This window comes from Phascolarctos cinereus, unplaced genomic scaffold (assembly GCF_003287225.1).
Source record: "Phascolarctos cinereus isolate Bilbo 61053 unplaced genomic scaffold, phaCin_HiC Scaffold_3;HRSCAF=262, whole genome shotgun sequence".
Lineage (NCBI taxonomy): Eukaryota > Metazoa > Chordata > Mammalia > Diprotodontia > Phascolarctidae > Phascolarctos > Phascolarctos cinereus.
In genome coordinates this window covers 249044928-249061763 of record NW_027555736.1, presented here as the reverse complement: position 1 = coordinate 249061763, position 16836 = coordinate 249044928, and the positions used below count along the sequence as shown (strand labels likewise).

The 16836-nt window shown below is 38.2% G+C and overlaps 1 protein-coding gene across 1 annotated transcript in view; it reads right to left on the bottom strand.

The window, feature by feature from the left end:
- Positions 1-9543, bottom strand: part of RAD51B (RAD51 paralog B) — a 911937-nt gene extending 902394 nt beyond the window's left edge. The window contains exons 1-4 of the mRNA XM_078151552.1: positions 9459-9543; positions 7481-7572; positions 3867-3980; positions 1612-1728 (exon numbers count right to left, since the gene is read on the bottom strand). Of these exons, the coding sequence (XP_078007678.1) occupies positions 1612-1728; positions 3867-3980; positions 7481-7564 (315 nt within the window). The 5' untranslated portion in view covers positions 7565-7572; positions 9459-9543. The remainder of the gene's footprint in view (positions 1-1611; positions 1729-3866; positions 3981-7480; positions 7573-9458) is intronic.
- Between the last annotated feature and the right edge of the window lie 7293 nt (positions 9544-16836).

The following is a 16836-nucleotide window of genomic DNA, read 5'->3' as shown; positions in this document are numbered from 1 at the left end:
AATAAGATAATATATGTAAAGCACTTTGAAATCTTAAAATACTGTGTAAATGCTGGCAATTATTTATAGACATCACAAAAGGACCCAAAAAAGAAAACCTACAGCTGAGAGAAATAATGGCAAACTCACTAAAAATATGTAAAGGGACAGCATTAAGCATAAGGAAAAGCATTAGCCTTCAAGACGGATCATCCATCTTTTCAGACAGGAGAGAAAGAATGAATGAAAAAGCATTTATTAAGTACTTACTATGTGTAAAAATTCTAATGCTGTCAAAACTCAAATGGAACCAGATCCCCAGGCCTCATATTGACTTTGTTTTCATTGTTCAGTCACTCCAGTTGTATCTGACTCTTTGTGATCCACTGAGTATTTTCTTGGCAGAGATACTGGAGTGATTTGCCATTTTCTTCTTCTCTTTTTACAGTTAAGGAAACTGAGCCCAGCACACAGCTAAGAAATGTCTATGGTCTGACCTGAACCCGAGTCTTCCTGACTCCAAATTCAGTGCTCTACTGCAACACATAGCTGCCCCTCATTTTGATTTACAAAAGCACAAATTAACATGATCTATGTTTTACTGTATGTTTATTTATCTATACATTTATATGTAGATAAATAAAGTCTATATCTATATTTATTTATTAAACATTTCCCAAATAAATTTTCATCTGGTTTGGGCCAAACACAGGAGTTTGTCAGACCACATAGAGCCTAGCGGGCCATGAGTGACATCTCTGGTGTAAAGCACTGTACTAACCACTGGGGATACAAATTTTAAAAAGCAAGACAATTCATGCTCTCAAGGAGCTCCTATTGTAAAAGGTTTCCCAAACAGAAGGTTTCAGCTAAAATTCAAATACAAAGACCCAGTGGTCCTTAAAATTCAACAGCAAAGCAGCTGGTAATACATGTTCTTTAGCGTCATTTCCATTGACAAAACCATATCCGGGAAGGAGGAGAGGGTGGAGACAGAATGTAAAGATGAAAGGAAGCGTTCATGTTACAATGACTTGAGTCTTCCCATAAAGTAGCTAGTGAGGTGGTCAGCTGAGACACAGCAGGCATGCAAAAGTGCAACGGGATTGACTTCCATCGGGCACATTATAAAGACATCTGCTCACAAACTTTAATATCAGTCACTCTGAGTAAAGTTTCCATCTTACTGCCTCAATAACTCGAATAATCTTGCTTACATCCCCTTTGGTATCAGATGATGAGAGGGTCATCCTCCTTGCCTCAGCTAGCTTTTTTCTTAGGATAGCAGCAACCTGAGCATATTTTTAGGGAGAGGGGAGGAAGCCAGGCCTCCCCTCCTCAAGGAATTAAAAGATTTAAGAGGACAGGTTGACTAAGAAAACAAGTTCCCAGAGGAGATAAGAAAATTATGGCATTAAGGTATCAAAAAGATAAGCTGTATAGGGTATTTAAACAAAAAAATTGGAAGATGGTTCCTGTGTTCAAAGTACTCACAATCTAATTCAGGAGATAAATTCTCATGAAATAAATGATTTTATTAACCTAGTTCTATTTTGACTCTACCCACTTAATGTTTATCGATTTACTGATTATTGACTACAAAATAAAAAGAGAAAAGAATCTTTCCCCTACCTCTGTGAGTGAGCCACGAGGCAGACCTCCATGTAGAGCTTCATCTAAGCTGGGAAGGGTTGTAGCTAAGAAAGCTGAAGAAATGTCACCAGATTTCTCTAATTTCATTCCATAAGCCTAAATAGCAAAATATTTACATGATCACTCATGAAAAAAATGAACTCTTACTCAACTGGTTAATCAAAACCTATAGCATTTGCTCCAAATTTTCATTTTTTGCCTCAAACATAGAATAAAGCAAATGATGTCACATCACTGTTTTTATGACACATTAAGTCTGAATGCACCTACTTCATATATTATGAAGTCAGTATCACAAACAAAATCTTTCCCCTAGTTTTCAATGAAGCTGGGGTACTCTTCTATAAGCAAGCAAGACAAATTTCTACCTTGTTAATGTCCATAAAAAGATGTTCAAAATAAGACAAAAAACTCCCATTAGCTTCAATCTTTACTTGAGTCCAATCAGAAGGCAACCTTTTTTTTTTTTTAATAGACAACTGGGATTAAGTGACTTGCTCAGGGTCACACACAGCTAGTATTCGGTCTGAAGCTGGGATCTGAACTCAGAAGATAACCTTTTAATAATTTTTTCCAAAGTGTTAATTTTCTGTACTTTTGACTCATTTAGATCTGTAAAAACTATCACTACTCCTAACTCAAACTTTGGTTTTGGGAGCTAAAGGTGGTTAGGTTTCTCTTTCAATCCATACTACAATTACTTAGAGGAGCTTCCATGGAAGTCAGTGTTCAGATTTGTTCAGAAAAGAATTGTTTCATGACTTCACATAGTAAAGACAATATTTTAAAAGTATTTTAAAAAGGCAGTATTTTAAAAGTTATGTCTTTTTTTTGGCAAGGTAATCTGGGTTAAGTGACTTGCCCAGGATCACATAGTCAGTGTCAAGTGTCTGAGGCCAGATTTGAACCCAAGTCTTCCTGACTGCAAGTCTAGTGCTTTATCTACTGTGCCATCTAGCTGCCCTGATTTTTTTTCTAATATTTAGTCTCTGCATTCATGAAAAATCTCTATGAAAGAGAGGAGGAGGGGGTCAGGCGGATTTAGAACAGGAAGAACAGAGGTCAGGGTCTGCCCTGTGCACTATTTGCAGCTTCTACATAATCCTTGCTACCTTTTGCAGCTCATTAATAATCCTTCAACTTTCCCAACCTCTTAAATCTACCATCTTATACACTAATGTGCACATTACTATTAGCTACTTTAAAAAGCTACAGAAATGGGAAAGAGAATTCCAAAATATAATCCAACTCAATCTGTTGTAAAAAAAAAATAAAAGATGGCTAAAAAGTTGAAAAAAAGTTTTTAAAAAACTATAGCTTAAAATAACACTAAGCCTCCTGGGATACCATTTATAAACTTTATTCAAGAAAGGGAGTAAGTTTTTTAAATACTAGTTTGCCTGGTAAATAAAAATTTGCATAATCAGTATAACATCATAAGCAATATGTAGATAATTTAGGTTACTATTATAATAAAGACAGGACAAGTTCTTGAACTAAATAAAAGATATTTTTTTTTGGCTAGGCAATGAGGTTAAATGACTTGCCCAGGGTCACATAGCTAGTAAGTGTTATATGCCTGAGGCCGGAATTGACTCAGGTCCTCCTGAATCAAGGGCCCATGCTCCTAGCTGCCCCTAAAAGATTTAATTCTAATTAAAAAGCAGAGTTCCAGATTCCCAGGCAAAAAAAAAAAAAGAAAGAAAAGTTTATTTATGAATACTAGAAGGAAAAACAATCTGTTTCTGCCTGCTGGATATATTTGGAGGGAGCATCAATAAGCTGAAATGATCATTTCACAAATGGCTAGATTTTTTTTTTAAGAATCACTAATACAATATTATCTGAGGCTGACTAGAAGTGCCATCTGATGCCAACCTATTATTTATGGTGCTCAGCTCTGAGCAGCTGGCTCATTTAAAAAATTAATTGAAGTCAGGATCAAATTGCTCTATTCTCACAGTTTAACAAGAAAACAAGGCTTTTTGTATCACATTTTCTTTGTCACGTATTACAAGTTATTAAAATACAACCAGCAGCAAGAGGCATTTTATAGGAAATAAAAATAAACAGCATAGCAATTTTAAAATAAACAGATCTGTCTGTGGCATACAGAAAACCTAAACCTCATGATCACAAGTTAAGTCTTCATTAATCATTGCTTTTTAAAATGGCTTATAAAAATCATGTTAATTTTACTGCCAATGAACCACCAAAACGGAAAGGAAGCTTACAGTTTGCATTTGAGGGGCACAGTCTCTGCTAACTGTGTAAAGAAGTTCCTGGACACTCTGATAATTCTGGCCAGTCATTTTCATAAGTTCCAAGGGGGAAAGGCACAAGAAATCCTATAAAAGTATGCAGAGAAACAGTTCAGGTCAACATGAACTACAAAGCAGGTTGAAATTTTATGGAAACCCTCTTACATTGAGAGTGTGTGCATTCTATATGTTGATAAGGTAACATTCTAGATTTATCTTTCATAGCAGTATTATCTTAACAAACGAATCCTCTCCAATAAATTAAAAGATATGGTGACAGATTCTTATCTTCTGGTTACCTAATTGAGTTACCATGTACCCACTAAGGCATAGGGCACCAGACACTTAGAACTACCAGCAGCTCAGAGTCTATAAAGATGTACAATCACCTCTAAGAAATCCAGAAGCAATGCCCTTCTTAATCGCATGTAGAAACACTTTAAGCATCTAGGGTTTTATGACATCGTTGCAATTAATCACATTGTTCGTTTCATGCCACATTTACTCATTCTTATTAAATAAGCACATCGTGCCTTATGAGTTCAGACAGATGTTTACTGAGAGAAAATTAAGTATTAGTTTAATATGTGCTCCTTAACATCTAGATAAATGTAAAGAAACAGCTAGCATCTAACAATTAAGTGAAGACAAGTATCTTGTGAAAGGAAAAATTAACATTCATATTACTTCTTTAAGGCTTCCCTATTTGACAAAAACTGCTGGAAAAATTGGAAAGCAGTTTAGGAGAAAGTAGGCTAAGATAAGCACCTTGTACTATATACCACAATAACCTTCAAGCTGATATATGACCTCAGATGGCCCCATTTCCCACCCAGCTGCACTCGGCTGAGTACTTTCCCCCACAATCTCTACTTTTTAGTTTTCTTTCCTCTATACTCTCCCCCACCCCCATTACACTGTAAGGTCCTTGAGGGTGAGAACTGTTTTCATAATATTTGTATCCTCCTGGCACTGTGCCTGATGCAAAGTAGGTTTTTAATTAAAAAAAAATTTACTGACTTAATTCTTTTTGATCATATAAAAGGTCACATTCTGAATAACTTGGAGAAACAGGAAAGGAGATAGATAATTTTCACAACTATGAAGGAGGAAAGATTTCTTGACCAGAAAAAGGATAGAGAATCACAGGAAATAATATGGATAATTGATTCCATAAAATTGTAAAGATTTTGCGCAATAAACAATAGTTAGAATTAGAAGGAAAACAGGTGACTAGGAAAAAATTTTGTAGCAAGTTTTTCTCCTAAAGGTCTGATATTCAAGCTCTATAGGGAACTGATACAAATATATAAGAATAAGAGCCATTTCCCAATAGGTTAATGGTCCAAGGATGTTAACAAGCAGTTCACAATTGAAATCTAAACTATCAAAAACCATATTAAAAAAAATTTCAAATCACTAATAAGAGAAATGAAAATTAAAGTAATTCTGAGGTTTCATCTTATGCCCAACTAATTAAGATAACATCAAAAAGAAAAAAGAAAAGAAAAAGAAATTGCCAATGTTGGAGCCAATCTGGAAACCGATTTGGAGCTCTGCCCCAGAAGTCATTAAACAACCCCACTCTGACCTAACAATATGTCTACTAGGCATATAATCCAAAGAGATAAGACAGGAGGAAAGATCACCTATGAACAAGATATTTATATCACTTTTTTAGTATATTTGTAGTACTTCCTATTGTTTCCAAAGACCTAAAAACAAAATAGGTGCCCATCATCTGGGGAATCACTGAACAAATTATGGTATCTAGGTGCAAGGGAACATTATGGAAGTAAGAGAAACAATGAATAATACTTGATTCAGAGAAACTTGGGAAGGCTTGCATGAACTGATATAGCGAATTGAGTAGAACCAGAACTATTATACAATAACTGTAACATCGTAAATAAAAGCAACTTTTATTATTACTTAATAATTCTGGTCAATGCAGTTAACTTTCAACAATTCTAAACACCTGCTGACAAAGCATACAGGTACAAAATTAGTCATATTCTTTCAGATGCAATTAATAAAATGATTTTTTTTTGCTTGATTATATTAATTTGTTAGGGCAGCTGGGTGGCATAGTGGATAAATCGCAGGGCCTGAAGTAAGGAAGACTCATCTTCCTGAGTTCAAATCTAGCCTCAGACTCTAGCTATGTGACCCTGGGCAAGTCATTTAACCCTGGTTGCCTCATTTTCCTCATCTGTAAAATGAGCTGGAGAAGGAAATGGCAAACCACTCCAGTATGTTTCCCAAGAAAACCACAAATGGAGTCCAGTCACAAAGAGTCAGATACTAGGGCAGTTAGATGACACAGTGGATAGAGCACTGAGCTTGGAATCACCAAGACTCATCTTCATGAGTTCAAATCCGGCCTCAGATACTTACTAGCTATGTGACTCTAGGTAGGTCCCTTAACTCTGTTTGCATCAGTTTCCTCATCTGTAAAATGAGATGGCAATGGCAAGCCACTCCAGTTATCTTTGCCAATGTTGTGGTCTAGGCATGCTGGGAACTCTGAAATGCTAAGATATAGGGCATGGGTCTGCCTCAAAAGAATCTGACCACTCAAGCCTTCCAGTCTAAGTAGCCAGTTTATTTGTTATGCCAAAAAAAACTCGCCAGACTCCCAAATTTTTATAAGGAAAAAGAGAAATGGAAGATTTGGATGTGATTTAAGAGTGGCAAATAGCCTAGGGTGATCTGGAAGTAACAGTCAACGGAGGGTTGGTCAGGGCCACAAAGAAAGGACAATTTAAAGGATTATGCTAAGATGAGCCAAGTGCCTCAGGTGAATGTCAGGGATCTGGGTTCAGGGACTGGGTTCCCAAAATTATAGGGAAAGTCCAAGGGGGGGTTTTCCAGATCCCATTCCCAAGAAAAGCCCAAAGAGTAAAGAATCGCACATGACCTGGCAATAAGCAGCCGCTGGAAGATTTTAAGCAGAAGAGCTGACATAGCCGACTTGCACATTCAAAAGATTTTTTTTCAGCTTTGTAAAGAATAGAACAAAGGCTGGAAGACCAGTTGAAGCTATACTAATGGTCCAGGAAAGAAGTGCCTGAAGTAGGATCGTGGCAGGGTGAATGGAGAGAAGGAAATGGACAGAAAAGATACTGTGGAGTTAGAACTGATAACACTTTGCAACTGATTGGATGTGATGGAGTGAAGGAGAGGGAGGAGTTGAGGATGACTCTGATTTTCTTGCCTGAGTAACTGAACAGATAATTGTGGCATCAGCAGAAATGCAGAACTTGGAAGGAAGAGCAGCTAACAGAGAAACATGAGAAATGAGTCTCAAACATGAATTTGAAATACATTGCTTTTTACAAAGTGTTTTCATTAAAAAAAAATGCATTCCAGAAAGCAGTGTGTACAAATCAAACTTTTTCAAGCTGTCATACACTATTTTAAATGTGCCAAAATAGTCTTATTTAAAAGTATACTACAGTGAATTCTTTTTTGAAAGTCAGTTATTACCTAACATCTTTAAAAACCCAAAAATTGTTATATGTGTGCTTAAAAATATGTTTAATATATATTTATAATTTTCTCATTTTAAAAAATTAAAATTTTACCTGACAAGTGACAATCTGATGTCTACTCAGCCGGTCACACAGATCCTGTGGTAAGCCTACTCGAGTTAATTTCTTGTTGGCCATGCCACCAACTGTAGTAAATGAAAAAAGAATGGACCTTAACAAAACATAAAATACAGGAATAATGCAATCTACAATAAAGTAAAGGGAAATACACCACAAAATTTATTCAAGAGCAACAGTGCAATTTATTAAGCCTTTCCACATGCAGTGAAAACAAGGCTGAATTTAAAATAACACAATTATCTTTTAATGGACTTGAACCTTCTAAAGGTAACGGGATAGAGGCAGAGAAGAGGTTTGTAACCTCTCAAGGTGGTTCCCATCATAATTATTCTACAGTTTGTTTTTGCAAGGATATGCAATTGGGCTTGAGCAAAGCTTCCCAGAAGAACAAGTCATTAACAGGTAGCATAAAACAAGTTACTCAACCACACAATAGGACAAAATATTCTGAATTAGCAAATCGCAATTACACCAGGTGTTTTTGTAAGCTTTAACAATGGAAATGGTAATGATCTGAATGGTTCTATTCAGGACCAACTCACATTACAATTAACTACTAAACTCCATTTTTTGTTTAGCGTTTGTACCAGAATCTTCCAGTCTGACAAAGGAAGGCAAACAGATGAAACAAACTGTGATTGTTAGCGCCTTGCTAATGTAGTGAGTGAATCTCACTGAGATGTCAAAAGTAAAACAAAGATTATGCTCTTTCAGCGAGGAAGGCCCTAAAATATCAGGCGAAGCAGAAGTTATCAAAGCGCCGTGAGCACTAGAAACTGCACTGTCAACATTTGGTTTTCAAAGTTGTAATTTTATTTTTTGTAATTCTTAAAACACTTTAAAATAGGTTAGCTGCTCTTTTCAAAATAGAATAGGACCACCTCAACACTGCAACTTCCTTGAAAAACGCCTAAAAGCAGGGCTTTTTTTTCTGAGTCACCGACCCCACTGAAAGGATATTTTTTTAAAAATTTTTTAAGTTCCAAATTGTATCCCTCCACCTCCACCTCCTCCCCCACCCTTTGAGAAAGCAAGCAATACAGTACCCATTACATATGTGAAGTCATGCAAAAGATATTTCCATATTATCCACGGTGAGAAAGGAAAGGATGGAAAGAAAGAATGGAAGGAAGGAAAGAAGGAAGACTAGCAGGAAGGAGGGTGGAAGGAAGGAAAGGAGGGAAATATGCTTCAATCTCAAAGTTCATCAGTTCTCTCTCTGGAGGTGGCTAGTGTTTTTCATCCTAAATCTTTTGGAATTCTCCTAGATCGCTGTTTTGATCACAGTGGATATGGTTTATAATGAATAAAATAAAATGTATAAGATTACAAAGGAAATAAATTATATTGGAATTGGTATCAAAATATTTTTTCCTAAAAATAACTTCATGGACCCTAAGTAAAGGGCCCTTTCCCTAATACTATGATGCCACCTGCGCTATGGCCCCCCATTCAAGCAAGCAAGCATTTATTAAGCGCGTATTATATACCAAGTACTATGCTAGGGTACTGGGGCGCAAAGACACAAATGCAATATTCCTGAAAGAGCTCACAAACTTATCAGTCACAAACCCAAAAGTAAAGGGTTCCTCGGGCACCCATTAAGGAGATGCACTCCAGGCAGGGAAGACTCTGTCCTCCCCTCCCCCCCCATACCCAAGGGGTGAAGACTAACTAGCTGCTGGCTGGGACAGGTGGGGTCGAAAAGCCATCTTTTGCTCCCACCTCCCACTCCCACCCCTGCGAGAGTCTTCCCAGAAGTGATGAAGAGAAAAGAGGAGAAAAGAGGAAAAGAGAAAAGAGGAGAAGAGAAAAGAGAAGGGGAAAAAAGAGAAAAGAGAAAAGAGGAGAAAAGAAAAGAGTAGAGAAAAGAGAAAAGAGGAGAAAAGAAAAAAGAAACAAGGCCTCGAGTGGTGAATGAACCCCGCTTCTGCATGCCCAGCGCCCCTACCTTCAGCTCCGCACGTGGAACTTCCCAGGAGCAAACCTTCGGAAGAAAGACTAAGATGCCCAGCCCAGATACGCGGAACTGGAAGGGAAAGGTCCCAGGAGCAGCTTTAATGCGGGAAGGGAGGAGCAGAGGAGGAGAGAAGCAGCCAATCAGCGCCGGCAACAGCTCCACTTGTCCCTGGGGCACCGGGGGATATGGCCTCCCCAGGGAAGAGTCGAGAAAAGGGGTGGGGTTGGGTGGAAATGACTGACGTGGACCCAGATGAACTAGAGTCTAATGAAGTCAAACCCTCTAAATTCACAGGGAGAAAACTGAGGGTCAGGGAGGTTAATTTCCCAATGACAGAAAGGGTGAAGGGAAATGTAGATGAATGTTGAAACGAGGACCTGAAAAGTCCTTCAATTCTCAGACTAAATGCATAAAATGATGACATAAATTAAAAATCTGGTTCATTAAGACAAACTATGGCCATCAGTTTTCTCATCTCCCTGTAAGCGCTGCTTAACCTTTCTGTGTCCTGAACCCTTCTGGCAGACCTGTGGACCCCTGCTGGGAATAATGTGTTTAAATTAACCAAAAAAATAAATAAATAAAATGTGTAGGATTACAAAGGAAACCAGTTATTACTGAAATATGATTATCAATTTTTTAAAATAAGTTAATGGCACCTAGGTTAATAACTCCCAATGTAAAAGCTGGCTATCTATATAAAGTACAGATGGATAGATGTGACTGAGACAAGCAGCTGGTGGCCCAGTGGACAATGCTGTCTATGACTGTTAGGATGACCTGAGTTCAAATCTAGCCTCAGACATTTCCTTGCCGGGCAAATGAACCACAGAAGTGTTGGGTGTTATTATTATGAATAGATTACTGGGCTTAACATTAGGAAACCTAAGTTTAAACCTGGCCTCCAACACCAATAACCATCTTGGGCAGATCAGGTAACCTCTGTTTGCTTAAGATTTCTTAAATGTAAAATAAAGGTAGCAGAAGCACCCTACCTTTAAGGTTGTTGTGAGGATCCAATGTGATAGCATTTAAAAAGCACTTAGTGTAGAGTAGGCATTATCTAAACACAAGAGGAGAGAAGAAGGAAAAGACAAGTAAGGGGGAAGGGAGCATCATTTTTTAAGTAGATGTGTAATAAATAGTGATGAATTGCGTTTAAATGATTTGCTATTAATTTCTGAGGGAACTTCCAACCCTAAAGTTCTTTGATTCCAGTTTTGAGTACCGTTGAGCCGTTTTCAGTCATGTCTGACTCCTCATGACCCCACTTGGGGTTTTCTTAGCAAAGCTATTGGAGCAGTTTGCCATTACCATCTCCAGCTCATTTTACAAATAAAGAAACTGAGGTAAACAGGGTTAAGTGACTTGCCCAAGGTGTATGAGGCTGGATTGGAACTTCCTGATTCCAAACCCAGTGCTCTATCCACTTCACCACCTAGCTGCCCTTAATTCCACTAGTGGATGAAAATCCAGATTTGGGACCTGATTCATGGAGAATGAGAACTTTAAAAAATCAGTTAACCATAATTTATAAAGTAGCAACTGGAAAAATGAGTAGGAAAACAAATTAGCCCCTGCCCTCCAGGAGCTTACATTCAAATAGGGGAGGTGATGTCTATGTATATAAGCATATGGAAACTTATTTGAACTAAATGTATATAAGCATGTGGAAAATTATTCAAAATAAATACACAACAGTGGGGGCTGGGGGAACAGCACTAGTCTCTGGAGCATCAGAGACTTCATGTAGTAGGTGACAATTAAGTTGGGTCTTAAAGTAAACTAGTAATTCCAACAGGTGGAAGTTAAATGAGGTGAGGAGGCATGGGGGACTGCTATTGCAAAGGAAAGGACAGGAGACACAGGTGTACGTGTGAAGACAAGCAAGTAGGTCAATATTATTAGAATGTAGAATAAGTTGAGAGAAGTAAAGTCTAAGAGTGGAAAAGTAGGAAAAGGACAGGTTTTGGAGAGCTTTAAATGCCAAACAGAATTTGAATGATGGATGGGAAAAGCAAGAGACCTGAGTCAGGAGGAACACATTTCTATTTGTTGACTGTACTAGGAATATCTGAGGCACATAGAGAAACACATAATGGAAATTCAAGAGGTTTTGTTCCATCCATATGCCAAAGAGCACCAGAACTTTGAGGAAAGGCTCTGAGCTGAGGGGGCTATAGGTGAGATTTAGTTTCAGTTTGGAGATGAGCTGAGTGATGGCAGCAGTGGTGACCACATCCTTCACCCTTGCCCAGGAACTTAATTAGCTGAGCAAGCAGTGGTGAGGATAGCAATCCTGTTAGCATCTAAGGCAGAGGTTCCCAAACTTATTTGCCCTACTACCCCCTTTTCAAAAAAAAAAAAGATTACTCAGCACCCCTCTAGAAATCTAATTTAACTTTTTTTAAAAAATTTGTGTCATTTCAAAAAAAAAGTTTTTAAAAGACGCATCTTAAATTTAATAATTTATTGTAAATTTGTGAGTTTTTTCCTGCATTGAAATTTTGATGACACAATATTGTGTCGTGTTGTCAACAAGTCATTACACACATATTCCTGATGCATGCTGGTCTTCCGGACAATGCACTACATGCTTGCCTGTCAACTCTTGTTTGTTCAGATCTGTCGGCAAACTTGACCGCTGATGGGTTATAACTTGCATTTTGTGTGTTATTTTGAAAATAATGTGATCACTTTAACTCTGTTTGACAATTACAGATGAAACATATAGGAATAGTTTTTCAAAATTTTCTTCTCTTCTTTCCTTTTGCTTCCACGGCCCCCTTATTTTTATTCAAAGCCCCCTCAATTGCACCTGTGGCTACTACAGCCGCACCCCTCATTGTTCCATCCGCTCCAGCAGGCTGTATCACCCACCGGAAACCTCTGAAGGGATTGAAAAGAGAGAGACTGTACACTAAGTGTGGGAAAGTAGGCTCTACTTTGGGCAGCAAAGAATTCACACTGAACTTACCAGATATGATAGTGAATAAAACAAATTGAGGAAAATGCAGGATTTACTTTCTCATTTCTCTCCCTCCCTTTCTTTCCAAAAGGACTGATGTTTACATCTAAATTTTACTATTCTTTTTAATTGTTTAATTTATATTTCAATCATCCATAAAAGTCAGTCAATAAACATTTATTATCTGTTATGTGACCTATTCCATCTGCATAGAGATAACAATATTCCCCAATTGAAAGGCATCTACTTTGTTTTTAATTCTTTGCTGGCACAAAAATGCTACCATAAGTATTTTGATGTATATGGAGGCTTTCTTTTTGTCATTAACCTCCTTGGGACATTTGCCTAGCAGTAGAATCTCTGGGTCAAAAGGTAAGGACATTTTAGTCACTTTTTATGCATAATTCCAAATTGCTTTCCACAATTGTTGGTCCAATTCATAGCTCCACCCAACATTGTGTAGAGTATCTGACTTTGCAAAATCTCTACAACATTAACTATTGTTTTGATGTGCATAAGTGATTTGGAACATTTTCCCACGTGATTGTTTTTCAGCATTTCTTCTTTGGAGAACTGCTTGTTCAATATCTTTTGACCACTGCTCTATTAAGAGGTGTCTGGTCTTATGTATTTCTGTTAGTTGTCTATATATGTTGTATATCAAACTTTTAGCATAATATTTGATTCAAAGATTTTCCCCAGGTGACTATGTCCCTTCTTATCCTAGATGGGCTAATTTTATTATGCAAAAGTTTTTCAATTTCATATAATCACACTTCTCTATTTTATCTCTTGTAATTGTCTCTACCCTCTTGTTAGGTTAAGAATTCATCTATTACTCATTGCTATAAAATATATGTGATCTACTTCTCTTCTAATTTTTTTATGGTATGATCTTTAATATTCAAGTCGTATGTCCAGTTTTAATTTATTGTGGAATATGGTTGTAAGATATGAGCTGAAGACTAATTTCTGCCAAATGCTTTCCAGTTTTCCCAGGAGTTCTTATTGAATAGAGAGTTCTTTCATAGGTAATTTGTTTTCAGGTTTATTGAACACTGGGTTAATGAGTTTGATTTATTTTGATGCTTCCTTTTCTAGCCTGTTCTGCTCCATACAAAACAATTGACATACTTTTTCTATTTTTTAACCATTACCAAATGTTTTTGGTGATTGTTGCTTTCTAATATAATTTGAGGTCTGAAAAAACCCTCCCCCTCATTTATTCTTACATTTTAAATTATTCCCTTAATATTCTAGATCTTTTTTTCCCCATGGATGAATTTTGTCATTTTCCCTCTTTGTCAAGTATCCCTTTTTAGTTTATCAAATCTATAAATTAGCATTAAATTTGTAAATTAACTTTGGTAATGTGGTCATTTTTATTATATTGGTCCAACTTATTCATAAACACTGAATATTCCTCCAGCTATTTAAATTGTCCATCATTTTCCTCATGGAGCATTTTGTAAGTAAATATATATACGTTATGTGTGTGTGGGGGTGTGGGTGTGTGTGTACACATACAAACGTGCAAACATTGAGTGCACTTTGAAAGACTGACTCTCAAATATTGTATGCATTTTGTATTTATTTTGTGTTGGACTACCCTCTCTATGTTTGCTTCTTAGATTGGCTTATTTTTATTTGCAAATGCCATTGATTTTTGTTGGTTTATTTTATAGCCTGCAATGTTGCTGAAACTATTTTCAATTAGTTTCTTTGCTGACTCCTTAGGATTTTCTCAGCAAAGCATCATGTTATCAACAAATAAAGATAATTTTGTCTCCTCTTTGCCTTTCTTTATGTCTTTAATTTCCTCTGTCTTATTGCTATTTCTAACATTCCTAAAACTATATCAAATAATGAAGGGAGGATTAGGAAGCATGGGCATCCTTGCTTCCTGTATTTATTTATTTATTTTGGGCAATTGGGATTAAGTGACTTGCCCAGAGTCACACAGCTAGGTTCAAGTGTTTGGTCTGAAGCCGGATTTGAACTCAGGTCCTCCTCACTTCAAGGCCAGAGCTCTATCCACTGTGCCACCTAGCTGCCCCACTTCCTGTATTTATTGAGAGAAGGTTCATCATTGCATCCCAGGCCATGGCACCACCCTTGGAGTAGGAACAGAAAAGTCCTATTTTTCCCCCAGAGCAGTGAGGCCCCATCCTTTCCCTATATGTTGATTAGGCAACCCTTTCCCCTGTCTTCTTAGCCCTTTCCACCATATGCTGCATAGACAACTACTTCCCCTTACGACAATAAAGCCCTGCTTGGAAGGACTCTGGCCTTGGTATTCTTACCGACTCCAAACCAGCTCTCCCACTGCCTTTCTTGATTCTGAAACCCAGGAGGAGAGGTTCGTGCCTCAGTGGCACTCCCCTCTTCCCATGCCAGACTCCTTTATTAACCAGGCTTCACTGATTTGACCTTGGCCCGGGATGGGTAAGTCTTTTCGCTTTCTTTATAGAGATCCCCTTCTCCCTTGCCCCACCCTTAAACAGCCTGGGGACTCCCCGAGAAGCTCCCACTTCTCAGCTGCAGGTAGCTCCAACTGTGGAGGGAGTTGCATGCTATGCAGTCCTATTGTAGTAGCCTTCTGTTAAACTAAGGGACACCTTGGTAGGAATGGTCCATATTTTCATTTTCTCTCCATGTTCTCAGGACGCTGAGATCCCTGGGGATTTTGGCTGTTTGAGATGGTGCAAGGACCATCTATCCTCATGTGCCCCACTTTGGGCTACTTGTTAAAGAATTGGGAAACATTCATGAGAGGGGATTTGGAGAAAAGTGTGTAGTCTTTTTTGTAACACTGCCTGGCCTCAATATTCTCTAAAAGATCAGGAAAAAGAGCTAGAAAACAGATTCCTGAATTATAATACCATCTTGCAATTACATCTTTTTTGTAAACAGGAAAATTCTTGATGGGGGTTTCTAATGAGCCTCTAATTCCCCCTCTCACTGTCATTAATTATGCAGTCTGTATTTGTCTGTTTCTCTCTTTGTGTTTTAAAATGTCTAGGTGTTGGATTATGAGCTAGATACTGTCATTAATTATGCACTCTGTATTTCTCTGTTTCTCTCTTTGTGTTTTAAAATGTATAGGTGTTGGATTATGAGCTAGATACTGTTTAGTTACCTGGTGAGATTTAAAATACAGCCAGCTAGAGACTTCTAAGGGCTGCAGCTAGAAAAACAAACAGACCTATAAGACTCTTTTCCTTGTGGTTCCTGGCCTGGCCAGCCCGGAATTACAGTGAAAAGTTAGCTACAGCTGAAAACATCTTAGCGTTTTCTAGAGGTCTTAAGATTAACCATTAAGAAGTCTGGAAATTGATCCTTTTGGGATTGCAGGAGAAAAATCCTAAAACTTTTCAGGTAATTCCACAAGCTCACCCTCTGCTAAAACACTTCCACGCATTCCTGATTGCTCAGCATTTCCTACTGCATCCCCCGAGTTAGGAGTGTGTCTCAGTATGGGGTCTCACGGGTCCCTTGTTAACCCCTCTCATCCCAGATCAGATGAAGAGAAGAGCATGCTAGAGAATCGCACGGAAAACTTCAATCAGCCTTCCCCACCTGGTAAAAGGAGGGGAGGGGCGGCGATCACAGATTGGCAGTGGCCCTAACAGCCCTGTGCCCCTGGGCACCCTGCAGCCCGCCCCTCTAAGCAAAGCCTAAAAATATTACCCAGGTTCTGCAGACCACCCCAGGCTCAGTAAATTCTGCAGCTGTGAAGAGGGGAGAGGTAGACAGGTCAGGCCTATAGTGAACATTCCCTAAGCCCTGCTACCAGGAATTATCACTCCTGGGAAGGCCCTGGCATCAGCCAGCCACACCAGCCCCTAGGCAGTGCCCACTGCCATACCCCCCAGCTCCCAGCTGCTCCCTGAGAGAATCCAGGTGCCCCTGGCAGTGCCTAGTGAGATAAGAAGCCAGTCAGCCTCTGTTCTTAGCAAGCCCCATACTTCTCTGTTCCAGTTACAAAATGTACAAAAAGCTATTTTATCTCTGTTTGCCTCATTTCCTAATATGTAAAGGGGAAAATAGTAATGGCTGTTGTTATGGAATCAAAATGATATGAGTATAAAGTGCTTCATACAATGACTGGCATAGGTTGGACACATTATTATCTCTCTAGTTTAATGTAATTGCTCCATATTTGAAAACTTGGAAGTTGGTTTTAAATACCAAAAGTAATAAGATCAGTAATTTCTATACGTAATAATCTGAAAATGCATCTGAAATGTATTGTTTGTGCTATTAGTGTATTTCTAAATTGTATTGTATTTCTAAAACTCTCTTCAATGGTAAAATTTGAGAGACCATTGTGAGGTAGAAATGGTGTTAGCCCTTGCCCCGGAAGGGTGTTGTGACTGGGGGGGTAGCGGAGGTCTCACT